General features: G+C 41.3%; 1 protein-coding gene across 8 annotated transcripts in view; it reads right to left on the bottom strand.

Moving 5' to 3' along the window:
• Positions 1–6,879: 6,879 nt before the first annotated feature.
• The window catches only part of ANO5 (anoctamin 5), a 59,600-nt gene continuing 40,159 nt past the window's right edge, over positions 6,880–26,320 (bottom strand). For all 8 annotated transcript variants that reach the window (XM_054198835.1, XM_054198836.1, XM_054198838.1 and 5 more), the window contains 12 exons: positions 25,621–25,726; positions 25,465–25,525; positions 23,653–23,804; positions 18,242–18,316; positions 17,359–17,581; positions 14,604–14,773; positions 13,259–13,356; positions 12,864–12,994; positions 10,978–11,183; positions 9,766–9,947; positions 8,576–8,681; positions 6,880–7,732 (listed from right to left, as the gene is read on the bottom strand). In XM_054198835.1, coding sequence (XP_054054810.1) covers positions 7,511–7,732; positions 8,576–8,681; positions 9,766–9,947; positions 10,978–11,183; positions 12,864–12,994; positions 13,259–13,356; positions 14,604–14,773; positions 17,359–17,581; positions 18,242–18,316; positions 23,653–23,804; positions 25,465–25,525; positions 25,621–25,726 — 1,732 coding nt within the window. In that variant the 3' untranslated portion in view covers positions 6,880–7,510. The remainder of the gene's footprint in view (positions 7,733–8,575; positions 8,682–9,765; positions 9,948–10,977; positions 11,184–12,863; positions 12,995–13,258; positions 13,357–14,603; positions 14,774–17,358; positions 17,582–18,241; positions 18,317–23,652; positions 23,805–25,464; positions 25,526–25,620; positions 25,727–26,320) is intronic.

Raw genomic sequence — 26,320 nt, 5'->3', positions numbered from 1 at the left:
CTTCAGTGGAGTTGAAGTGGCAGGAAACACCATTAACGCAGGGCGCCTTGAGTTCTTGGCTGAGATACAAGGAATATTTCTTGAAATGTTCGTGCAGTGTGGCATCAACAGGAATATCCTTCTCCCCAGCACAATTCCGTAGCTCCCTGACATGTGCCCCCTCGCACTCTGCAGTGTCTTGGGAGGCTCTGGAGGCACAGGAGTCTCACTTCTAGCTGCGAACGTGAAACCCATGCAAGGAAGCCTCTGCTGGCAGAGGAGTGGAAGTGTGACCTGGCACCTAGGATTCGGCGTTTGGTACTACTGCCACATTGTCTCCTGCACTGCTTCTGAGGAAGCCAAAGACGCTGTCACCACACAGAGGCAATCCTATGTGAAAGGGGGGGTTTAGGGAATCCTTCCCAATTGCAACGCCCTAGCAGCTTGCTTAGAGCAACATGAAGTCTAGACACCTTAAAACTAATGGATTGCCATTATGCAGTGAGCGGTATGGAAATCTCTTGGCCCACCTATTTCAGCTGTTTTGTTTTTTTTAAACCTGGATCTTTGTTAGAGAAATGCTGATATCTTGACCATATCTGAAAGTAATAGTACAATTTCCATCAGCATAGACAGAGCCAGAATTTTGTCTGAAGGATAATACAGATGCCACAACCAGAACACAGGCTTACCTGTAGCTTGACTGTTTGCCGACGCTCTACTAACAGGCTAAGGTCAATAGAAATGTTTATTCAAGAGAATCCGATAGCAAAACTGTCTCTTGTGATGAGGTTGTAACACGACAGAGAAGCCACCCTTCCTATCAGTTTCCCCTGCTAAAACCTTCTCTCTGGACTATTTTTATTCCTTTTTGGACACTTGAAGCAGCACTTCTTGAACATTGGCTTCCTTTTTTGAGCAACCTGGTCTGGTGGGAGGTGTCCCTGCCCAGGGCAGGGGGGATGGAACTAGATGATCTTTAAGGCCCCTACCAACCCAAACCATCCTATGATTCTGTACATTGCACCAAGCACTAGTTGAGGCAAATTAGTAAAAGCCATCAGCATGGGAGCTGCACGGAACTAGGGATTGTCAGAAACAGAATTTTTCCACCATGGCTTTTCGTTGCTGAGGATAGTATGGTCCAGATATCGACAGCAACATCAAGCATTTCAAACCTGCTGTGGTATGGAAGGAACAAGACAATGATTTTTAAAAGGCTCATTTATTTAATGCCTCTTGACTACAGAAGTAGTTATGATGTCCTCCACGTCTTTCAGTACCCAAACTGAAATGCTGAATAGTGTTGGGTGTTTAGAACACCCAAGGACAAAGCTAGGTCAGTCTAATTCAAATACAAATGTGTTTCTGACTATCTGTCTACAGCACTGGCTTGTTGGGGAGCTGCAAAAAGCAATAAAAAGAATCATACCCTTACTAAATGTCTCAGGCTGACTCACTTCTGACTGAGAAAGCATAGTCACTAATTATTGCAGGGGAATGTACATATGCGCCTTCCAAAAATTGGTATGGCTGCTGAATTTCACATCCTACTCATCTCCCAGCAGATTTCTCGGTACCCATGCTTACATAAAAACTTCCTGAGCTGCATCTGAATGATGTAAGTGTTGGTAGAGACAACTGATTATTTAAAGACAGAACAAGATTTAATTTAGCTATTCCTTTTTAAGGATGCCAAGACTATGCTGCAGAGTTGTTGTGACCACCCTGAGCACGCAGAAACACAGACAAGAAATAGTAGCCATGGCTTGATGAGGTTACAAAGTAATTCAAATATTCTGGAAATTATTTTGTTATCATTCATATGGTAATGATCATCTTTTTTTGCCCTGTATCTCTTTCTATCTGTTTAGGGAAGGAAGGATTTTCATGTCTAAACAAGTCCATTGTAAGGGCTGCCTTTGCCCACCCCCCCCTTAGCACAATCTCTTTGCCACAGCAGGCGTTAGGAACCCCGACCCCGTCCCCTGCGTCCCTCAGCCGCGTGTTGTCCTAAATCTCCTGCCAGTTACAAGCCTGGCTTTCAGATTGTGGGAGCTGCCACTGGTGGAGTTGTGCTGACCTCAATGTATTTTCAGTGCCACGTTTAAAATCTTATTTTCAGAAATGCTGGCTTTCTTTTCATTTTGAACATTAGGCAAGATTTTATTTGTTGCAGAGCCCACACATTGGAAACAGATACGAAATGCGCAGACTTCAGATGTTGGGACATCCTTTCTTCCACCTCTTGCCAGTCTCATCCACTGATCTGTTAGGGAATGGGTTACATATTTTCCTACTCCTGTAAGACAATGTATTTAACACCAGTTCGATTGAGGTGTTCAAACCATTTCTTCCATTTCAGTGCTGCCTACCACTTTTGCATCAAATAAATATGGACTTATTTTTACAAGGACCCTTCAATATGGGTAGATGAAGACATTGAGCAAATTAGATGCCTTACCTATTTTTCCAATGCAAAAAAAGTACAACCACGACAATTTTGGTGCACCTCTTCATTTACTGCATAAGATAAATGAAGGAGTTAAGACTTTTGAAGGGTAGCCACAATTTCTGATCACGGGGAGAGCCAGGTATGCTCCGGGATTTGCGTATGTCTCACAAGTTACCAGGCTACTCTTTCTTATAAAATATAATTGCCTTTGGATGAAATTGTACCCCAATTAAACTTCATTACCTGTTTACCACAGGCCTCAATGGAGACTAGGTTTAACCTCCAAGAGCAAAGCTTGAACGCAGCTGAAAACTCTTAACACTTTCCTAACGCATGAATATCCCCTATATCCTGCGTAGCAACAGCACCTTCTTTTGTCTTTTTTTCCCCCTTTCTCACTTTCCTTTTGCTACCACTTTCTTCTCATCTTTCTTAATGCCTTATTTTTCCTTTTGATACCTCAGTATGAAGCACAGTGGTAGTGGCATAGTTTTGGTCTTTTTTTTTCTTTTTTGATATAGAGAAGATTGTTTTATTCATCTCATACATTTCTTTCATTTGATTACCGCTATTGCATCTCTCTTAATCACATCAAAGTTACAAAGGAAATGACCTATCAAGTCTGGCAGGTGACCAGAGAAGTTCTGGTAACGTGATGTAACAGGAGAGATAACATGTGCTGACGCTCTCTATTGAGAGCAAGTCACAACCTTGAATCCAGATTCTCCGTGATTTAATCCAAAGCCCTACACTGGTGCCAGAAGTGAGTTTTAAAAAAGATTAAAACATGTAGAGGTATCTGTGAACAGTAAGGCTTTACCAGTCCCTTGGAAAAGCTTTTGCTCTGCCATATTTTCCAGTTATCTGTGCTCAAAGCTATTTAAGTGCACGTATGTGAACCACTCGCGCTGCGTGTGAAAACTGCGTGTGTGACTGAGTGAGAACTTGAGAAGTCACCTCAGGTCCTGGCATCGCAAGACTAAAAACTGTATCCAGAGAACGAAGAGAAAAGCAGCCTGCCTGAAAATGAGTGCCTGTAACATACTCTTTGTACTGTACCTAAAGGCAGATGAAGGTGCCGAGTCTTTTTCGCTGACCTGTGGTCTTCCAATGTAGGGAATTTGCAGTTAATTCCCCTGTGGGCTATCACAGACTCATGCCGTCTCGGTCCATGTGCATTGCCTACAAAATATGCAGAACTTAGTACAGCTCTTCCCTGGTAATTCATTCTTAAGAAAACGCATGAAGATGGCAGTTACGCATTGTGATTATCAAGTGGAAGATGGCAGTCAGATGGCAGGAGGCTTTCTTCAAATAATCACCCGAATAAAAAACTTGTGAAGTTACAATTGCAGAAAAACTGTGTAGAGCATCCCAACATTCTGCAATGAGTTGCAGAAATCTGCATGAAAGCTTTTCTCCATGAGGTTCTCTGGGCAATTAACTTTTAACACTTCAGCTCCTCTCTCAGTTCTTGGAATTTCCCAAAACAAGTTGACAGCACGTGAAAAATAAACACTGCTTTATTTGCCAGATTTAGATCATATTAAACGTACATATATAAGTTAGCTGAATGCAATGTTTAAAAAATTTATTCCAACATTAGTGTATCATATATATCAGCAACATACTTAAGACAAAAACGCCACTCAGACTACACGACAGTACGGATCAAACCCGGCAGTACACATACAACGGTTGGAAAATCCACCTATTCTCACTCCGTTCTGTTGTCTCAAACTGATAATATTACATAAAAAAAAGTAAAAGCATAATAACAAAATCTTCTAGAAAAAATAGGATAGTGTCTTATAGTAGCACTTTTATTTTGCAGTCATTTGCTTACAACATACCACATTAAATCTTTCCAAGGTAAAAATACTAAATTTTAATTGGGAACAAAAATAAATCCCTGATTGTATTACTCTTGAAAGGCCAGTTTTCTTTTTCTAATTCCAATGAAGCAACCTGCTGTTGCTTACGTTACAGTAGTTCCAGCACAGAACTATCTTCGCTTTGGTTCAAGGACACTTTTAGATACTTACATTAAACACAACAAAATCAAATATCAAACTGACCAGTCCGTTTCTCTTGGTTTTGTCACTTTTCAAGAACACTTCAGGAAACGTATATGTATGTGAACCGTTATAATCCTAATCACACTAATAATCTTTTGTCAAAATACTGCTTAATGACAAGTAAAGGCAAACTATTATATAAAGAGGTGTTAGACTTATTTTGTTATGTGACATTAGCTCTTAATATAACACATTCTCTTTTCAACAGTTTCTATATACAAAGAAGTAATGCTATGAAGTATAATGATGGATTTTTAAGATATATGTATTTCTTTTTAAATAAGCTGATCCCAGATTTTTTCCACTTTCTATTGTATGATACAACATATGCAAAACGTCTGTTTGTATATCATTAAATAGGAAGCGATCTCAAAAAATAAGTTTGAAAGAAGCAAGAAATAGGGGTCAAAACAGTAATTCAAATTCAGGGTCTGCATGCGGGGCTTCTGCACATCAATGCTGTATCCCAAACTAAAGTATTTCCTTGTTTTCCTCCATCTTGCTTTTCAATGGGATTATTCATTCACAACACATCTATTTTGATGACATCTTTTCAAATGTGGTATATTAGGACACTTTATTACAGGACCTGAATAAACTAATGTTCCATAAGCAGGAATAGTGCATCTAATGCTGAATTTTCAAATCTGTTTTCAGCTTCAACGGGATTTTACGTTTTGCATAGAAATACCATTTTGCATCTCATCACCTCCCTGTTTGAAGCAATTGTTTGCATTGCTAACAGTAACAAAACCGTGAAATCTAAATTAAGCTGTTTATTTAACAGTAGGTGTGTAAGCAGCAGCAAAGTGCTTGCATTGTGTGAATTCTGGTGTCGCACACGTGATATACTCTTCTTTGGCTTATACATTAAGCAGCAGAGCTCATTCATTTATACATGCATTCCTCCGATAAACCCATTACTTCAAATATATCTGAATATTCAAGAACATGGTCAGCTCATCAGGAACATGAATTGCCAACACGCTTGATTTATCAAGCAAACTCACAGAACGCAGCTGAATAACTTACAGTAATGAGAAATGTACATCTGCTTCAACTCCTTGACTGGCAGCCAAACCATGTGGCGTTTGGTCGAGGTAGGCACTTCAACGTTAAAACTTTTGCTAATAATGACGGTTCCACTCAAGATACTGATTTAAAACTCTGTTACAACTTTAAGGTTACTAGCCACGTATTCCAAGACGTAGGCTAGGTCTGCTAAAACAAAATACGGAAACCTTGAGTTGTGAATCTAGTGAACAGTACATAATTTGGCTGATACGGAATAAAAATCTGATTTTTTTTTTTTTTTTGTGTGTGTATACTTGCAAGGAAGTATAACTTTGAAAGTGCAAATATAGTAAAATTTCTAATCTCTCTAGCTAGTGTACTTCAGCAGGAGAGAGCTCAACTCAACAGCCCGGTGCTACTTTGTCTAAGCAGTCTGAAGCTGCTTCATCCGAGCAGTATGAAGCGCTCTCAGCGAGCGGCGGGCACAGCACTGAACCAGAAGCGTGCCACGGCAGGCCTGGTTTGGCTAACGTTGTCCAGCCGCGGCTGCGGGTTCACAGTATCACGATGCCTGCAAGCACCCCTTGGAAACAGGCATCGCTCCAGAGTGATCGTGTTCACATCTTTTGCCGAATGCAAATAAACAAGGCACTAAGCATGGACGTGTTGATATGTGTCAAATATACAGCAAAATCATAAAAATGCCTAACTGCTTCAAATTCTAAAATGAGGGCACATTCATAAACATCTGGTAGCTACTTTGCACAAGTAGTTATTACATATTTATAAACTCAATAACTTGGTAGAAAAGCCCCATGACAAAAGTGAAAAAAAATCCTTTTTAAAGATTAAGAAGAGAAAAGAACCAGGCTCCTATGTATAAGGACAACAACAACGTAAACATAGATTATTTGGCATGCTTAAAATCTTTTGAATCCAAATCCACGTACAAACCATGCAGCTAGACGAATTCGCGTGGCGGTGCAGCTCCCGGGCACACCCCATGGTACGCCTGGAGTACAGACACACAGCTTTAGCCCTTTCTTGGCATTCCCAGAGAATCCAAACACAGCACCCAAACAAAGGAGCAGCTTTGGCCAAAACTAACGTCAAGCATGACCTTCCAATGGCAGTTTTAGAGACTGAGACATAAATTACCTGTACTTCTCCACATTGTATACATCTTCTCAAAAAACACTGTAATTAGATGGTTCCAAAATATCTTCGTTTAAAGAGCAAACTCTTTGGCAGATGATATCTTTATGAAAATAAAATTATGTGTTTCTTTTTTCCTTCATTAGTATGTATTAACTGAACTCTGTGCCTATAAATAATTCCAAGTGGAATTAAGTATGTATTAACTGAACTCTGTGCCTATAAATAATTCCAAGTGGAATTAAGCCAATATATCTTCAAAAATCAATTCCTTCTAAAAAGCGTATAGAAGTTCAAAGCTGCAAACAAATGTTTCACAAGCCATAGTGGATACAAAAAAAAAGCCCCAACCCCTAACCCTTGTATCAGGAGTGTTCTCCTATTTAAATGACCATGTCATAAAAATAATACTTCTCAGCATTTTCCACAGCAGGAGTACTCTATGATATCCTTTTCGTTCAGCTGGGATACAGCCTGGAACTTCGCAGTCAGCAACAGGGGGAGGGCTTTGTGGCAACAACCTTATCATATCCTGTGAGCCCTTTGAGGGTAACATTCCCTATACTGGGAATCCAAATTCTAGGATTACAAGATTACACTCATTACTCAAAGTGAAGGGTAGATAGAAAACAGTGCTGAAGTCATACAGTTACGTAGATTTACTAAACCTAGAATGCTCAGTAAGACTTTTAAAGAAAAGTCTAAACTCTTTGGACTGAAAGCGAAGGGTTGAAACCGTCCTATAGCTTTCAAGATGATGCGTACTGAGCAAATCACGGATCAAAAAAAGCGAATATGAGCAAAATCCCGAATAGTTGGTTTTTTTCAACTACATTGCTCTGGATAACTCCATTCTCCCTTCTGTGGCGATGAACTCCTTTTCCGAGGCTAGTTTATCACCTTGACACAGCTTCTCCTTCAGTTTTTCAAGTTCATATTCATGAAGGATTTTCTGTGTTAAATATTTTTCACGTTTTATTTTGGCTTTCACGTCTGCAGGGACATCAGGAATCATCCATGCTACAAAGAACTTGACGATGAATACAACATGCTGAAAGAAAAAAAAGCAAAACAAAACAGTAGGCCAGGAGAAAGGTAACAACTCATTAGCAAATGAAACACCAATTGTTTTATCTACCACCAAATAGATCGATCACTTTTTGTTCACAAACAGAATACATTTCATTTGTCTGTCCTGGAACAATACGTAACAAACTTATGTGTGTCCAAGATGTGAATGAAGGTTAAAGCACTTCCTTTTACGCAGAAACTTTTAATTCCATACCATTTATGAACTAGCAAACCCAAGTGTCAGGTTCTGAATCCCTAGCATCACTTTCCAGTACCTCTGTGTGCTTTCTTAGAAAACTCACATGGTTGTGCGGGTAACGCTCAGCTATTGAGAACTGATCAGATACCAATGAGAAGAGCACTTCGACAACTCCCTTCTCCCTTCAGAACTTGCAAGACAATGGTTTAATACTGAAGTACCAGTTATCCAAATTATTAATTTAGCTACTTTTAGCCAATGCACATCCCTGAAAAATGCTCTCTGGAATCTGAATACAGTCGTCTCACACACAGCTCTAACGAAACCAGTATGAGTGGAAGTGCTCGTCCTGGTGGTTCATGTCTCTTCCATCTGCATAAAGACCTTTCTTATTTCGAACAAACGTAGCAGCCTGCTCAGCTCTTTTCACTGCTCTTACTCTAAGGTTTGCTCCCTGAAGTTAGAAGACCTAGTTGTAGCAATCATTTAGGACATGAATATTTGGTATTACTTTGGGAAGAAACTATTATATACTCTCAGCAATTATATTTTCTGTAACATTAGGAACTACCTAGAGAATCTATAAGGTACCAACTTCGGAAGGAAAATTTGTAGGGAACGTACCTCCATAATAATTATAAAGGCCAGTTTTGCAGCAAGAATGTGCCAGAACTGCATAGTGTGTAAATATTTCCTCTCATGATCTGGCGGGTACCGATAGTCTCTGTACCTGATGGACAGAAAGACATGCAGAGGTGAAATGTCACATTCAGTCTGAGACAGACTACAAGGTACAGGCAAATACAGCTGTCACTTAAGGAACGTTTTCATCTTGTTTTAAATGGTCTGTTTCCTTTTGCAGAAAAAAGGTTGCCTCTCAATTTGTTTCTATCTTACGTTTGCTTAAACACCCTCACACTCACAGCAGGAGAGGAGAGATGAGGATGTTTGAGAAGTGCAATTTTGTACGCGGGTTACCTTTTTTTCAGGGAATGATCAGATAATACAAGACAGAGCGATGGACTGTATCACGTGGTAACGGACAAGTATTGAATAAATGTGACAGATGCTGACAGATTCTGGACCGGACAGATGCAGGGTTTAATGGAAGGACAGTCTTGAGTACGTGTTCTACACTCACGTGTGTAAGCAGGATACAGACTCCTGGGGCTTTACGGCTAAAACATACAAATGTAGCTTCTTCTGAAAGCGCTGGGGTTTTTTCGCTTGGTTCATTTGTTTTGGGATTTTTTTTCATCAAATCAATACTTTTCTTTTACCATGTACTTCTCCAAAGTTCTTTCTCAATTCTTCTGGAGCCCCCTTCTAGCAAGAAAGGACTATTTTTTTTAATGAACGCAGGATGGCCCAGATCCTTGGTGGTATCTAGCACAATAACAATTGACTTTAAATACCGTATCTCATTTTCAGCTTTGCAATCTAAACATCCCCTTAGTGATACTTCCTTGTCCACTCTGGCATTGCAGCCTAAAAACCTTTGAAAATATAGGCTGAAGTTTGCAACCTGAGGGACACAAATCTTTTCCACCACTCAAAAATCAATCGTTTAATTAAGTAAAAAAGCAAAACCAAACAAAAAACCTGTTAGCAATGAGACTCTCTTAAACAACAAAAAGGTGATTTTTTTCATTACCGGCATGATCTCCTCCCTTGCTAATAGCTTAAACGTTACCTCCCACGCTTCAGAATGATGAGAATGACACCGTTTGATTTCCAGTGGACTACTTAGATCTGCATTGACTTTTTATGCTGCATTCTAAACAAAGTGATAAAATATTTAGCATTACACCAACCTGCATATGACAAAGTTTCCTGGATTCATTTTAGGCTTGTTTCTGTCAGGAAAATCTGAGATTTGAAACACCGACAAACTGTTGTTTATGTATCCAGACATAGGGGAGTCTTCATTTTCAGAATAAGCGTAGTAGTAAACTAAACGAGGAATCATATCTGATGTGAATGCAACAATAAAAGCCTGAAAAAGAAATTGGAAAAAGAAATTAAGGAAGTGGCACACAAAACTTGTGAGCAGATTCATAAAGGGCTTTTGGTATTATGCCTCTGTGGCATGACCCAGGATCTTTTAAAAGCAAGGGTGAGCATGACTAGGGCACTTTGCCTCGGTAAAGACTCCGACTGCAGCCTCTGCTGCGAGGACCGGCACTCAGGGACCAAAATATGTGAACAGTCCTTACAAGAGGCACCAAATCCCAAATATCCCCTCGCACCAAACTGTCTTCTATCTGTGATCATGGCACTTTATAGTGAAAGAGGAGATCGGGCTTTGAATTCTTGTGAGAACGGATGAATGCGAATCCCATGTGTGGTCACTTTATTTTCTCCAGCTGTATTTAGAAACACTGGCTACCATCACGTTTTCCCAAGAAACCTGAGATGCTTAAGATGCACAGGTACCTTGCCTATTAGTCAAGTGGGTTTGTTGCCCAAGACACTTGCAGATCTGATATTATTCTACATTAAAAGGCAATTCTTTTGCTCAACAGTCTGCTTTGCTTTATACTTAACATGAAATACTAGCACAGCATTTAGTTTCCAGTTTATAAAAAGCACTCTGAGCCGCTGCCACATAGTGGGATCCAGAAGCAGTTGAACAAGCAGAATTCCCACAGAACAGGCCTCATAGTGACAAGACAGAAATGCCATCCGGCCGACAGAATTCATGCACCTCTCCTGTCCCCTACAGTCCCCTCTGGGCAATCGTCAGACTAAGCTTCAGACTGGCTTATGCCATTCCAAAATGTTGGAAAACACAGACAAATGAATGAAAGCTTCTGGGTCCAAGGAAATGTGGACTGGGAGCTGCATGTCGTCAACATACGGACAAGGTGAACCACCCAAATGGTTTGACCGTGTCTCTGCAGGGTAACGTGGGATACAGTGAATACTGTTGACGAAGGAAAAAAAAGCAGCATCTGATTTTTAAATCTGCAAATTCCGAGTACATGGAAGAATCAAAGTTGATGTAGCACAGTTAACGTACTTACATTAGTGACAACAGACAAGATGGCCATTCCGTTGAGGATTTCTTGCCAAACTCCTATGCTATGTGCTTTCGCAGCCACAGGTCTCCTGTACTGAGTGGTTAATTTCCAGGAGTCTACTCGAATCTCCAGGATATTATTCATCAGAGCAAGAAGGGGAGCCAGGGGAAAGGACGCCACAAAGAGAGTAATGAATCCAAACTGAATGACTGCAAGGGAGAGAAGAGAAGTGTCAAAAGCTGTCCCTACAAAAGCACCCTCAGGGTGACAATGAGACAATGAGACATGTAAGCTGCCACTTGAAAACAAATAGCAAACTTCTGCCAGGCTGCACAAGTCATCTCCAGCCCTGGCCTGAGCTAAGTGAAAACCTGTCCCATCCCCGAGACGTCTCTAGTCTCTTAGGGCTGCCATTCAGCAGCACCCAAGGGAACGGGGCATTCGGGTCCTGTCCAGTGATGCTGCCAGCAGTGCTGGACACTCATTCTTTCACGGTGCTGCAGTCTCTCATGAATGGAATGTAACTCTAGGGGACTGGGAACATACTCATACATCACCTTTCTGAATTACGAGAAAGGAGCAATTTAAAATAAAATAAAATGGCTAGTTTTCCTCTCCTGCGGTTTGTACAGAGCAAGCACGTTCTCCTAAACAACAAAGAGGAAATACTTTTACTTTTGTCGCAAACTTACCTCCACCTATAGTTTAGTCAAATCATTAATACAAATTCAGTTCCACCTGTGAGTCTCAACATTAGTTTAAGAATTGCAGATAAAATACGCAAGTGATCCCTTTAGTCATTACCAAAATAAAACGGCTCTTGGTACAGAATGTGAAGGTCCTCAGTGCACAGCCCATACTGCCACTGTATTTTAAAGACAGGAAACAGAACATCTTGTCTGGTTCAGGCAGTGGATAAAAATAAGTTCCCATACACCAGTCATCAGCTCTTCCATGATTTCAGCGATCAGTTCCTTATCTTAGACAAGCAACAAAATTCCTACTAGCTTAGCAGCCCCAGGACAATGCTGGAGCGTACTGGTTCAGTTCTGATTCAGCAGGAGCAAGGACATCTACTAACAGGCATGGCTGGCAACATTGATGGTTCTTAGCATATAAATTTCACAAGGTCACAGTCCTGTATGAAATATCTTGAAGTGTATGAAGTGACAATAATACAGTTGCAAAGCTCTAGGCAATAATTATTTCTATACAAATAAAACAATACAAGGGACCACTTTTCAACAAATTCTGTCCTTCTAATAGACAAATACTAGTTGGGGTTTTTTTGTGTCTTTTAGATTTAGTTTGGCTTCCATTTCTAGCTTTAGTTTCTCAGGTTTTGTAAAGCAATTTCATACGCTGACCTGTTCACCTTCCCTTTGAAGCACCCTATTCTGTTACCCATGCTCCCTCTGCTGGTCTCCTGGACTGTACCGAAGCGCTTAATCAGGGCAAACCTAAAACTAAACGGATTTTCCCTGATCGAGTTCGTAGATGTCATATCTGCAGTACCCATCCTTACAGCATGTTTGGCACGCAGCTCATACCTACAGTTTCCACTGACATCAGCTCAGGATATGCTCGGGAACAAGAACAGAACAGACGCCGAGACAGCTGGCTGCACCGAGAATAATGTTCCCCATTCAAACGAGGGAAACAAACAGTCTTTGCAGCGAAATTCCCTGCAGTCTAAGATGCAAAGGCAGCTTTTTTTTTTTTTTTAATTGGGCTGACCTATTTAATGATTTCCAGCAGTTAATCGTCTACTGTTTACCAGATGAAAGTAGTGGCATCAACCCATAACAATTAATTGAGACGCTATTTTTTTGAAGGTGTCAGTACAAGGTGTCTTGTCCTCGATTCCAAATGTGTATTTTTAAACTTACCCATTTCTAGATATTCATAGAACAGCCCTAAGGCTCCAAATGTCTGCAGATCATGGTCTTGCTCCCAGCGACTGTATAAATTTTCTGGATTATTTCTGGCTTTCCGGCGACCCCACCAGTTACAAATCCAGCTGTATATGCAGAAAAAAGTTAACGAGAAAAGCAGATCAAGTATCCCTTTCTCTAAGCAAGCTCCTTGTTGCAACATGCTTTTACAAGCACGGCTTTCACAAAAAGAGGCCAAAAGCCTCTATGCAATGAGTCTACTTGTCAGAATTTGTGCTTAATTTACAGAATTTTTCTTAAGTTTCTTCATATGGCAATACTTGTTATCCCTCCTTCCAAGAATTTCTTCTGTCTATAACATAGGCATCTCAGCGTAAGAGGTAACTTACGGTACAATGGCCTCTTGGATATTTCCCCAGATCTGTTTGCCAGCCATGACTATGGTGAGCTGCGTCGTCAGTTCTATCAAACAGCCCGCAGGATCACACTGGCAGAGACAAACTGCAGGTTAATGGACACGAATAATGGACATTACCCAGATAAACTACAGTCTACTACTGTATAAATGAAAGAATGGAGCTCTTAAAGCTTGTTAGGACAATACTTAATTTTCACCTGGACTGCCAGCTGAGACACCCTCTCAGGAAAGCTGTTACAGAAGGGCTTTCAAGGCTCAACGTGTGTGATAAAACACACACCAAAACATAATGACCATTTAAAGACAGAGTAATTCAGAGGTGCTTCAGGCTGACCACTGTGCAAGTACCCAAAGATGGGACGGCAGGAGCCGCAGGCAGCAGCCACCCCACAGCCCCAGCAAGGTGAACCTATGGTGCTCGGTTATCCCTCAACACTAGAGCAACCCCAACCTAGGAATCACCTGCATTTTCTATTCATATCCCTACAGCAGAGGTCTTTAAATACTTGCCAGTATCTGCTCTCTGCTGTTTTCCGCAAACACTGCGTTTAAAGTTTCAACTCTTTATTGAGGCCTTCTTAAGAATAAAATCACAGACTTGCCTAGGTTGGAAGAGACCTTTAAGATCATCGAGTCCAACCATTAGCATAACACCGCCAAAAGCACCACTAAACCATGTCCCTAAGCACCATGTCTACCTGCACTTAGAACTTAGGAGCCAGACCAGTATGAGGAGATATTCCACCAGTAAGTGCACTGCATCACTTCATTGTGTTTTGCATCAAGTTTTTCCTCCACTATGGACTCCCAAGCAATGCTTCACATTAAATACTGTATTTCATCTCCGTGCAAACAGCATAATTAGCAGTGAAATGAGGGAAAAAAGCAAAAGCTTACAGGTGTGCACCTTACCAAATGGTGTCTCTGAAAACGCAGTGCCTCAAAAAGCTTATGAAGACACCCAAAAGCCAGAGACCGTTTCCATTTATACCAGCTTTCTTCAACCTAGAGGATCACTTTTTAAGACCTATGGCGAGATCCACTGGTATTTCAGGAGAACTGGGGCCAAGAAAAGCTTTTTGATTTTTCACCCTTGTGACTGAGAGCCACAGATTTTCACTGCTGGTGTCTCCCCGACTAGCAAAAGCAGGAAAATCCTTGGAAGCCCCTCCATCAGCCTCAGGATGGCCAGCTGAGGCCCGGCTCATTCCAGACCAAACCTGCAGCGGGCAATTTACGACTGCACAGGTTGGAAGGGATAAAGAGTTTAAACTGGTTTATTATTATTCAATTCATCTTAATCAAGAAAGTCCTACCTCTTCATTTCGCCAACGATTAAACATGTATGTGTAGGCACCTGGGTAACCAACAAACTTCCCTTTGAAGAAGGCCACGTAGAAGCAGGATGAATAGTAGTTGACAAACTGGAACAGAAACATTTTCATCGTGAGCCTGTTCTCATACTCCATATGAGTTCTGGGAATCTCTGTGAAACCAGAAAACAGTAGTTTTATTTTTTTATTACCTTTAAAAGGATACAGATTCAGAAATACTCATCACCCACAGTGCCCTTACATCCCAAAGGAAAAGGAAGAAAAAAAAAAAGAAAAAGAAAACCACCTACAAAACAGTTCAGCAGATGGAGCTCTGGCTCTCAGACACCCTGCCCTTAATTTACAATGCAATGTTCTGAGTAGGCAGGAAGTGAAATTCATTCTTGAGACATTTATAAGCTTCAACTTCCCCTTCTTTGTACTGTCCACTACCACTTGCCCATCCTTAAATCTTGCACAATTTTTAGGAGATCCAAGGTGAATCTCAAACATTAACTGTCAGTGTCTCCTAGACTATGAAAATTCCTCTGTTAGCAATGCACATGATAAAGAATATTTTTTTTCTTTTTTTCTTTCAGTATGTTACAGTATTGATTTTTTCAGTATGCTGTAGGCATGTAACATATTGAAATGGGCAGAAACTGGATGGCCTCTGTGCCTCTGAAAGGTGAGACTTATAGTAGGGGGAAGAGCGGGGAAGGACACAGGCATCTCGGTGGCACTGAACATCACCAAGCCTTTGCTTAAGATTTTGCTGCCTTCGTAATCACATTCTCCGTCATGTTTACATTTTTAAAGGCAGCAGGAAACCCTAAGCACATTATTGGTAAAATGTACTGTTAAAGAATAACATATAACCAACTCAAGCTGGGAGAAAAGGGGAGAAAATATACAAGCATTTGAGCCCCTCTGAATTGGTCAGGACCTGGCAGATGTGTTGAACTCCCCTGCCCTATGGCAGTTATTTTATATTTGAGTAACCTAGTGTTTCCGAGCTTGGCATAAGTTTGCGTGACAGAAGGTATTTACTGGGAACCTGATGCTACAGAGGAGGTAGTACTCAGGTGAGGTAGTCTGCCTAGGCTGCAGCTCATTAAAGTATTTTTATCGTCAGCGAGCTGTTCAGATGTCTATACCAGACACAGAGCACCAGAGGTAGGTTATACCTGCCCGTCTGAAAACAAAATCTGGCCTAACCTTTTGAAGGAATTCAAGAGTGACAAGAGTCAGAAGAGATACTCCTGACAACCACGGCCAACATATTTCATACCCTGGAGCCAACCGTGTCTCAGCCTGGGTAAGCGAAGCTGCCACGGCCGCCAGAGGAGGGCAGCAGCCCCACAAAAGTAAACAGATTTACTTTCCCTCTGTAACCGAGAGCCACAGGTAGCGCTGACGCTTAAGAAATTAATCCTCCACACTTGCAAGCAGCAAAATAACGTTGCTGAGCCTTCATGTTTATGATTCATGCCCTTCAAGAAAGAAAGATTAAAAAATTATGATTTTCTGGTTTGGGATTTGGTTTGTTGGGGTTTTTTTTGTTGTTTTTTTTTCCTAGGGGCAATTTTACTTACCACTTGTTCTGTCTTTCTTTGGTCTAATTTGGCCAAGTGAGAAAAACAATACAGATCTCTGAGACAAGAGATGGTCCACAATAAATCAAAATAAACCTAATGCAACATCCTATTAAATTTCTGCAACAAACACCTTTCAATTCTTGATTCCACTTGTAAGACCTCCTAAAAAAAGATCACCCAACTGCGTTTATGACAGCTGTACAAACTACAAATACATAATACTTTCAGCTCTCCCCTCTCCAGCTGAATATTCTGCAATCATTTCTTTCTATATAGCACCTGCAGGGACTTGTACATCTAAATCATTAAGGGCAAACAAAGAAAAAGACCTATGAAGGGCTCTAGGGAAGGATATTTCCAGCAAGCAAGCAAGAGTCAAACATGAAATCTGCTACAAACCCAATAGATCTTCCTGGGCCTGCCTGCCGGCTCCTCCAGCTCTGGGGTGAGCCTACTGCAGGGAAAGCTACCAGTGGCTACAGCCACAATAACGCATCTTGGGCACAACTTCTCAACCTGCTCAGTCTTTGCCTTCAATCTGTATTAACTCCAAATCTGGGGAGTGGCTTAGCTTGGAAGGGACCTTAAAGATCATCTAGTTCCAACCCCCTGCCATGGGCATGGACACCTCCCACTAGACCACAGCTAAGGGAAAAAGGCCCAAGAAAATGAAACCCTGGAAAATCTACTGTCCTATCCCATCACCCAGCCTCCTACCTTTTCCCCCCAGAGTACGAGACATGATTATTTAGTCCATTTTCTTGTAAAGATGGCTGTGAAAGCTGTGGTCTATTTTTAAATATGTATCCTCAGGATTTCTGATTGAAATACTGCTAAATCAAGACAGTTTGATCTTGCTTTGGTGACTTTAATATAACACACGATAAATTTTAATTCTGTTCGGAACTACGATTGTTTCTGTAGACTAGTTTTAATATAAGCAAACATTATACTAAGAGAAAACAGCTTATGATAACTACGCAAATGTGGGGAAAATGTTCAATATGGTCATGGATACGACTGAGTCGTTGCTGCAAGCTACAGACTGATGTCCTAGTGCTTGAACTGGGCCCGAGGTGAGAACAACTCCACAGAGCTCCTCTCGATGGATTCTACTTTCCTGATTCCTTGAAAGTTTTGTCTTTGAGTACACTGCTTACCCATATCAGTAATCCAGATGGCTATTCTCTCATATAAGAAATTCAGTATCATGATGATGACAAAATTCAGGCACGAGGCTGTGACTGAAGTTGCCAGCTGAGGGGTCAGTAATCCACTGATGGGCTCTAAAGATTGAGTGTTCTCCATCAGGCTGGCAAAGGCAGCATACACCGCAAGACGATACACGATCACAGCTATCATGCTAGCTATAATCAGAGACACCTAAGGAAAGGACAGAGACGTCAAATATACTTATAGCTCAGTATAGCTATATGCAAGCAACTTTTCAAGTAAGACGTAAAAACATCATGCATTATACTTTTTAAATTTTATTCTTTATGGGCGTGAGTTCAGCAGCACTGAAATGCAAAGTACACAGGCAAAACACTTTGTTATATTAGATACATTAAACCTAACAAAATTATTTTGTTAACACAAGAAAAGCAGACAATCTAATGCCAATATGAAAAAAATACATAGAAATGGAGATGGATGGATGGGAGAAGTTAGATTACATCGTCCATCCTGAAATTCACTCTGCAGATATTTCTACAGAGAAATATGTAGACATTTCATTGTAGTGAATAGTATTTTTTTTTTTGCCTTTAATATTATTTTTTTCAATATGGTCTGTTAACAGCGAGAGGAAAATTATCCCTATACTAAAATGTCCAATAAAATTACTAATTAATGACAGATTTCCAAGGATGACTTTTTTTAACCTGAATTGAAGCGCATTTTGCATGACAGCAGGAAATCAGCAGGGCAATAATAAAAGCACATGTTAACGTCGTGCTTAAAACCAGACCGTGTTAATGTCATGATTATGGATGATCAGCAACTCTGATACATGTTAAAATGAGGATTCCAAAAGATGCTCACCCAGAACAACACTGTAGTTCCTGAGATGCAGAACCGCACAGCCTGGCTAGTTATAGGCAAATAAGGCTCCATCTCCTGAAACAGTCAAGCAAGCACAGCACAGTTCACAAATCCATCATCTTATTCTAACATCAAGCAGCACACAGAGCTCTCATCAGCTGTGTGAAAGTGCCCACATCCGGGGAGAACCATTGAGAACCCCCCTCTCTAAAAGGGCAGATAAGACACAATTTTGAATGTGCTGGGGGGAGAAAACAAATCAGGACAGAAGAGATGCCAATGCTAAAAGTAAAGACGGTACTTGGAAAGAATGGTTAAACCTTTGCAAAAATCAATCAATAGCTGAAGGAAAAAGACCACCTCCTTCATTAGATGAACAGGACAGAACTATTACCGTAATGGTAGGGCAGAGCCTGAGTTCAGAGTCCAGAACTGGACTGAATTTTAAGAAATTCTTTGTATCAAGATATCTTAAAATGGTCATTTATTTGGATGTATCATGTTTTTCCACACAGCCAGAGAGTGTTTTCCTCCACTCCTTCAATTTATATTTTTCTTAATTGAAGAAACGGCTACATTTGTTAGTTGCCAATCTCTGCTGCAGCACCATGCAGCTAGATCTTACCCAAGAGAGTATCCCCATATAGCACATGAACAATTTTCCATGTTCGTGTAAAGTTCTCTTTTTCGCAACCAATTCTAATTCCTAAAACATCAGATTATATGTATTAAGAAAGGATCACTTAAGAACTAAAGCCAGTCCAAGAAGATGTAGTAAAAAATAATCTGAATTTGATAAATCTTGGGACAAGGTTCCCAGGGAACTACAGACCGGTTAGTCTCACCTCCATCCCTGGGAAGGTAATGGAGTGACTCGTTCTGGATGTCATCTCCAAGCACATTCAGGAGCTGGAAGTTATTGGAAGTGGTCAACATGGATTTACCAAGGGTAAATCATGCTTGACCAATCTCATAGCCTTCTATGGTGTTATAACTGGTTGGCTGGATGAGGGCAGAGCAGCAGATGTCATCTACCTTGACTTCAGCAAGGTGTTTGACACTGTCTCTCATAACATCCTCCTTAGGAAACTGAGGAAGTGTGGACTAGACGAGGGGACAGTGAGGTGGATTGAGAGCTGGCTGTGTGACAGGACTCTGAGGGTTGTGATTAATGGAGCGGGGTCGAGTTGGAGGCCTGTAATCAGTGGTGTCCCCCAGGGGTCGATACTTGGACCAGTATTGTTTAACATATTCATCAACGACCTGGACGAGGGGACAGAGTGTATCCTCAGCGAGTTCGCTGATGATACCAGACTGGGAGGGGTGGCTGACACCCCAGAGGGCCGTGCTGCCATCCAGCGTGACCTGGACAGGCTGGAGGGCTGGGCAGAGAAGAACCTAATGAGATTCAACGAGGACAAGTGTAGAGTCCTGCACGTGGGGAGGAAGAATGTCAGGCACCAGTATAGGTTAGGGGTGGACCTGCTGGAAAGCAGCTCTGAAGAAAAGGATCTGGCGGTCTTGGTAGACAGTAAATTATCCATGAGCCAGCAATGTGCCCTTGTAGCCAAGAAGGCCCAACGGAATTCTGGGCTGCATAGGGAAGAGTGTGGCCAGCAGGTCAAGGGAGGTCATTCTCCCCCTCTACTCTGCACTGGTGAGGCCACAACTGGAGTACTGTGTCCAGTTCTGGGCTCCCCAGTTCAAGAGAGACAGGGAACTACTGGAGCAAGTCCAGCGTAGGGCAACAAAGATGATTGTGGGATTGGAGCATCTCCCTTATGAGGAAAGGCTGAGAGAGCTGGGACTCTTTAGCCTGGAGAAGAGAAGGCTGAGGAGAGACCTTATTAATGTTTACAAGTATCTAAAGAGTGGGTTTAAGGAGGACGGAGCCAGGCTCTTTTCAATGGTTCCCAGTAACGGGACGAGGGGTAACAGGCACAAGCTGGAACATAGGAAGTTCCATTCAAATACACGGAAAAACTTCTTTACGGTGAGGGTGACAGAGCACTGGAACAGGCTGCCCAGGGAGGGTGTGGAGTCCCCTTCTCTGGAGATTTTCAAGACCCGCCTGGATGCAGCCCTGAGTAATGTGCTCTTGGCAATCCTGCTCTAGCAGGGGAGTTGGACTAGATGATCTCTAGAGGTCCCTTCCAACTCTGAAATTCTTTGATTCTGTGATTCCGTTCCTCTTGGACAAAGAGGCAGCAATTACTACAGGCGAGCACAATATTAAGTATATTATCAATAAGTGTATTGAACCAGGAAATCCTTGTTTTGACAACAGAAGATATTGAACCTGTAAAATGTTGTTGAAAGGAGTTTGTTTTCTGTTGCACACAAGGCCAACACACTGGGATAACGCGGTGTAATTACGCTGAATACAACGGCCACGACTGAGCTGCGCGTTGGTCTCTGAGACAACCAAGCGGCAGCCGTTCTTTTACAAGTGTTTGGCGATATTCTTCAGTCAGTGAGTGTGCTCATACCGATGTGATTTTGTTTGAGGTGTGATGTGCTGTTCTCTCAGGAGGGATACACCGCCTCTATCTGCCTAAGTATACTTCCTACCCATAATTACCAATACTGCCTTCTCGAGTCACAATGAGTTGTTTGATGGTGATAACAGTTAAAAGCTCTATTAACAGAACTATAAAAACCAGCTGAAGATAAGATACAAGCACAGATATCAGGTGGCTTGACATAGGCTCATAACATTTTATACCTATTACTATTAATAAATAATATGTATATTCTATACTTAGAACAAATGTTTTGCACTTTCTAGGCTATTCAACAGATTTTCTACTTTAGAACAAAATGTAGGCAATAACGTCCAACGACAGAGCCTAAGTTTGAATGGATTGCTTCATTATTTATGTAAATTGAGATTCTACTGTAATCATCAAAACTAGATTTTAGCTATGATCTAGCTAAATAGTTTAGCTTCATGACCAAATGAGGCGTTAATTAAGGCCTCAAGGTGGGCAATTTCTGTTTCAGTGCACCTAGAACTTTGAATCATGGCCAGGAATAATGAGGAAATAATTTTCTGAGTGAAGCAAAGCCAACCTTGGGACGCCAGAAACTCAGTGAGCTGTATGCGTATCAACTTACCAGTCTGCGGAATTAACTTATTTGAAATCCCCATCCTTTCACGTGTTCAGTATTGCACGTTATCTAATGAAAGGCAATTACACTACAGCGTGGCTAATCTGCATGGTTTGCTATAACAGGGTATTGATAAGGATCACAGCCACACAAAAGCTTTGAAAATCCCCCAAGGTAATATATTGATGTGTCATAAAATAAAGGACAGTACAGTCGTTGAATTTTTATGGTAATTGTTAATGCATACTTAGAAAGCACAGAAGAGTGTTGTATCTCTTTCTGAGATAAGAAAAATATATTACAGTCCAATTTCTATTCCCTAAATAAAGGCCAAATAAACCATCCTACCTAAGCGATCTGCATGAATTTAGAGAGAGAAAAATCTTCTCCCCCAGGAGAGTTATACAAATGCCCCTCACCCATCTTTGGCTGTCATCTGCTGCGGCTGCTTCACCTCACCAGACTATGGGTTTTGGTCCGTGCTGTCCACAATCGCTGCCTGCGGGCGAGCCCCTTCATTCCCTCTCCTCACACCAGCACCCTCTGCTGCAGCCCCTTCCTTCAGGGCACACAAGGGCCCTGAACCCCCTGCGGGATTTCTCCCTGCTCTTTCCTTCAACTGCAGCAGACCCACCGTGGTCCAGCTGGTTTTGGTCACTGCGCAGCCATATAAGAAAGTGGAGGTTTTGAGGCTGAGCATACACAGGGATGCAAACTAGCAAACCCCATGCAACAGGCAGGCACCTCTCTTCAATTAGCTGAATGAGCTAACCAAAAATTGACTTACCTGAAGCTGTACACCCTCAAAATCATAGTGCACGGTTATCAAAGACCTCTGCGTAACTTGTACAGCATACAAGCTACAGGTATAAGAACAGCATTAATGCTGCATGTGCAGAAGAGGAAGGAGAGACACAAACGCTGTCTCTCGTAAGAAATAAGATTAGTGTATATAGTTCCTAACAGTTAAGGAGACAAGCCCTGGAAGACAGGACTTGTTTTATATCTTTATATAACAGTGATTCTTTCCATGTTCTGGCTCCGCTTCTGGTTTTTTCCCAGGAACTGTGCTATCTTAGTATACTCATGACTAGTGAAAATAAGTTATTTATATATAATTCTAGGAAAAGGAAGGATGGCTTAAAAATACGTCAGATTGAGGTGGTAGATGTTGTATTGGAATGCAGCCATCTGATCCCTAAATTTGTCAAATAACTCCTACCTAAATTAAATTTAAATGGAGACGATTAACTTCTAGTACGTTCTAAAACGTCCAGCATTTAACAGAGTTAAATAGTGTGGTTAATTGTACCTCAATTAGATTTCAGACACAGGGCTTCAGCAACCTTCATCTCTAGCATTCCCCAGACACAGTGGCTGTCTACCAGAAGCAAAACCACAGCTAGTCCCACCTATGTATCTTTAGATCGAGACCACCGCTGCTTCTATCTTGTGGAGGGATGAGAAAGTGCTTTTAAAGGCGTGAAGATTTCAGAGACTGTTACCTTGAAATGTGAAGGACGCTGTAAAGATGGTGCTAGCCAAGTGAAAGCTATAAACTTTGCCTTTGTATTCCCAATTTAATCTATCAGTTTCCAGTGGAAATTAAAATCAACAGAGTGTAATTAAAGTTATGCACAGGCTCCAGAGGTAACCCCCTCACATTCTCATTTATTCTGTGTCAAAAGCCTAAATAACAAAAGACATGTGCAGGAAGAGAGCCGTGGCCCAAGAGACGGGGCACATCTGTCATGTGCAAGAGGCCACCGTGTTACTGTTACCGTCAGACTGGAAAGCGGGACAGACACACGGCAGTGGCCCTGCGCCGGGGTAAAACAGACCCCCCAGATTTACTAACGCTAACACAGCCATGCTGCTGTCGGCAGTTAAAGAGTTTTATCTCTGATACCCATCAACCAAAGAGCCCAAACCTCAGCACTCACCAACTGGACGCCTTCAGCGAGAAAACAACGCGTTACCAAATTCTGCTTCGATATTTGATGCAATCTGTTGTGCTCAGTGAGGGTGTGGTTGGCATCACATTCCACATGTTTCAGCCAAACTCACTGCTCCCATAAACCCTGCTCTGTGGAGACGTAATAGCCGAGGGCCTGCCCTGCTCCAATATAAATGCGGCATCACTTAGGTGTGCGTCGCAAATCTCTACTTAGCCACGAGATAGCCTGTTAGCCTACTTAGCCTCCACTTAGCCTGTTCCTGAGGCAGAACTCACGCGTTATCAAACTACCTTTCGGCACACAACTGGATCTGCATGCACCTCCACCCAGCAGGCTCATTACCTGAGTTACGGGATTCTTCTTCTTTTGGGTACATTTTGCCTCGTACTCAGGCCTCAGCTGGAGTTGTTGCTGTTCCTCTTCAAAATCAACCAAATCCCACTCATATTTCAGTCTCGCTTGCCGTCTCTTCCAAAACTCCAAGAAAAGTGTAACTGTAATTTGGAAATGTTAAAATATGGTTAAGAGAGAAATGAACAACTTAATGAACAAAGTTAAACTTGTTTCTCTGCTGGCTCCTATTCTGCGGTCTATTATTTACCCTCACAATGTCATCCATCTATTTCTATTGACTACCTATTAAAGTTCACAGCTAAGACCATAAAATGGGTTAAGTAATTTATTAACTAATTGAATTCCATAAGCGGATGACAAGCAAGATGCCAAGCCAGGATATGGGTATTTCCATGGTTGTGGCAACCATGCTAAATTGCAGTTTAACTACTTTTCATACGCAAATAGCGATACAGAATTAACAAAGGAACGTGATAATGCAACTAATTGCTTGTGCATAAACCTGTAACATACGAACAACCATTGCAAATAAGTACAACTGCTTTCAAGTAGTACATTCAAAAATTTCTGTTGCTTTTTGATCACTATTTGATATCACGGTCATTTTAAATACAGTGAATGTCTGATGCTTTTCATATGATCAAGAGTGAGGCTGGCTTAAGAAATTTCCAAGGCACTAGGGGGAAAGGTTTCATATATAAAATAAACAACGATAAAAGTTATAATACTATAGAACATTTTAAAAACCCTCTATAAACTACTTTAAAATGTAAACTTTTAGTAATCTGATTGTTCTTATTTGAACTGGAGAGGCTTTATGGTTTACACAAACGCAGGAAAGCTTATCGTCTGCAGTTCTGAAATCTTTTGCCGGTACTTCCTGAATGACTAATCCACGTCACTCAAATGCTAGTGCTTAAAACCAAGAAAAGTTTAGGAAAACAGCAATACAACATCATCTTATTTGAAGTTGGTTTTGAGAATTCTCTACGAAAAAGTTAGTGGGTAGATCCTTCGGTAACAAATGCACAAACAGATTTTCTGTTAGCACCTAGAGATCTGTGTGTCTTAATGAAATAGCTGGACTCAAATTGAAGATTTAATTGTGATCTTTCATCCAAACAGTATGAAGCAGGAGACAAGATATTTAAGGAAATAAGAAACAATAATTACACTATCCGGAATCTATAAATCTACAAAGAACATGTATTCGAGACAATACAATCTTAAAGTCTGAACAAGTATCACTTGGTGTCAAACCGTGCTTACAGACAGAGTCAGGAAATCCACCTGTTTCTGCATCATCAAAACACTATAATGCATGAACTTAATCGGAATGGAAGCCAACTAATTCTCATCCTAAAAGCGCTGGTAATGAAGTGGTAGCGCTGAACCACCATCCAGTGAAAGGCCACAGAAGCTCTCTACTCTCCCTACTCTCTCCTCTCCCCCGGGAACAGTGATAACTTGCAGCGCTGAGGAGAGAGAAGACTCTCACAAGGACTGCATGAGGTTGGGCCACTCTGTCTTAGGTTACTAAGGAAAGAAACAAATTTTAGCAGATAGAGAATGCAATGCTTACGACATCCTAGATACCTCCTAGATATTTTTTTTTTTTCATTTTGGTTAAGTCAAATCCCTCTGTACCTTTAAATTATTTTTCTTCTTTCCTCGCTTTTGCATCTGGGGCAGGATATTAAAGCGAAGACATCACTCTCCTTCTTCCCACTTCCCATGTCCCTCAGCAGTTTGGCCAAAATCTCTTTATTGCTTGACATAAAACTTATCAAATGTACTCACCCCATATGCCCATGAAAATGGCAAAAAAGAGAGTTGCCACGTTGTCAAACAAATGGGAGTACTGCAACAGAACAGACAGGAACAGGTCAGTACCGAAACAGTTTTCAGCTGGTTCATGAACAAAAGTGCCAAGTGGCTGGAGAACCAGATACAGACCTCTGAGGACTCACAGGTGGTGTTTAGTCTCCAGTAGTCGCACTCTCGGTCACAGAGAGGGCACATGATGATCTCTCCTCCAATTGCAGGGTCACAGATTTCTTTGCTGAGGAGAAAATATTGTACAGTATCTGTTTTCACAGCATCTCAAAAGCTGCTAAATTTATTTTTTTTTTAAGTAAATTTTATATAAGAGCTTTGTTTGTTCAAAGCTCAACATCTGCACCTTCACAGAGAAGATGCCAACTCTTGTCACGTTCACTGGTGTTAGCCTGTAGTTGGTCAGGGCAAGCCAAAGAATGCAGCAGCTGCTACAAGGAGGAGAACTAGGAATTCCCGTGGTGTGGGCTTTCTGATTGCACCAGCAATGAATCAAAGTCTGTAAGGAGCTGTACTGCTCCTTGGGTACATGTACTGCTTTCAGGTGAGAGATGAACCCTGTTATTTCTCATCAGGTTAGTAATGCGTTCAAAACACCTTTTCTAAATGCAGAGGCATTAATTCAGCTTTGCAATCTACAGCAACATTTGCTACTTCAATTTAACTACTACCGCGGGCAGAGTTTACAATCCTATGATAGTCCTTCAGTATCCAGAGAAGTAGCAGTATCCCCAGGTGAATGCTGAACCTGGCTAAAATGTAAGTCTCAAAATGACATAATTCAATAGAATGGATGAGAATTTTAACCTGTTATTCATCT

Source organism: Rissa tridactyla, chromosome 4, assembly GCF_028500815.1.
Source record: "Rissa tridactyla isolate bRisTri1 chromosome 4, bRisTri1.patW.cur.20221130, whole genome shotgun sequence".
NCBI lineage: Eukaryota > Metazoa > Chordata > Aves > Charadriiformes > Laridae > Rissa > Rissa tridactyla.
The sequence above is the reverse complement of the archived record's forward strand: the minus strand, read 5'-3'. Positions and strand labels throughout refer to the sequence as shown.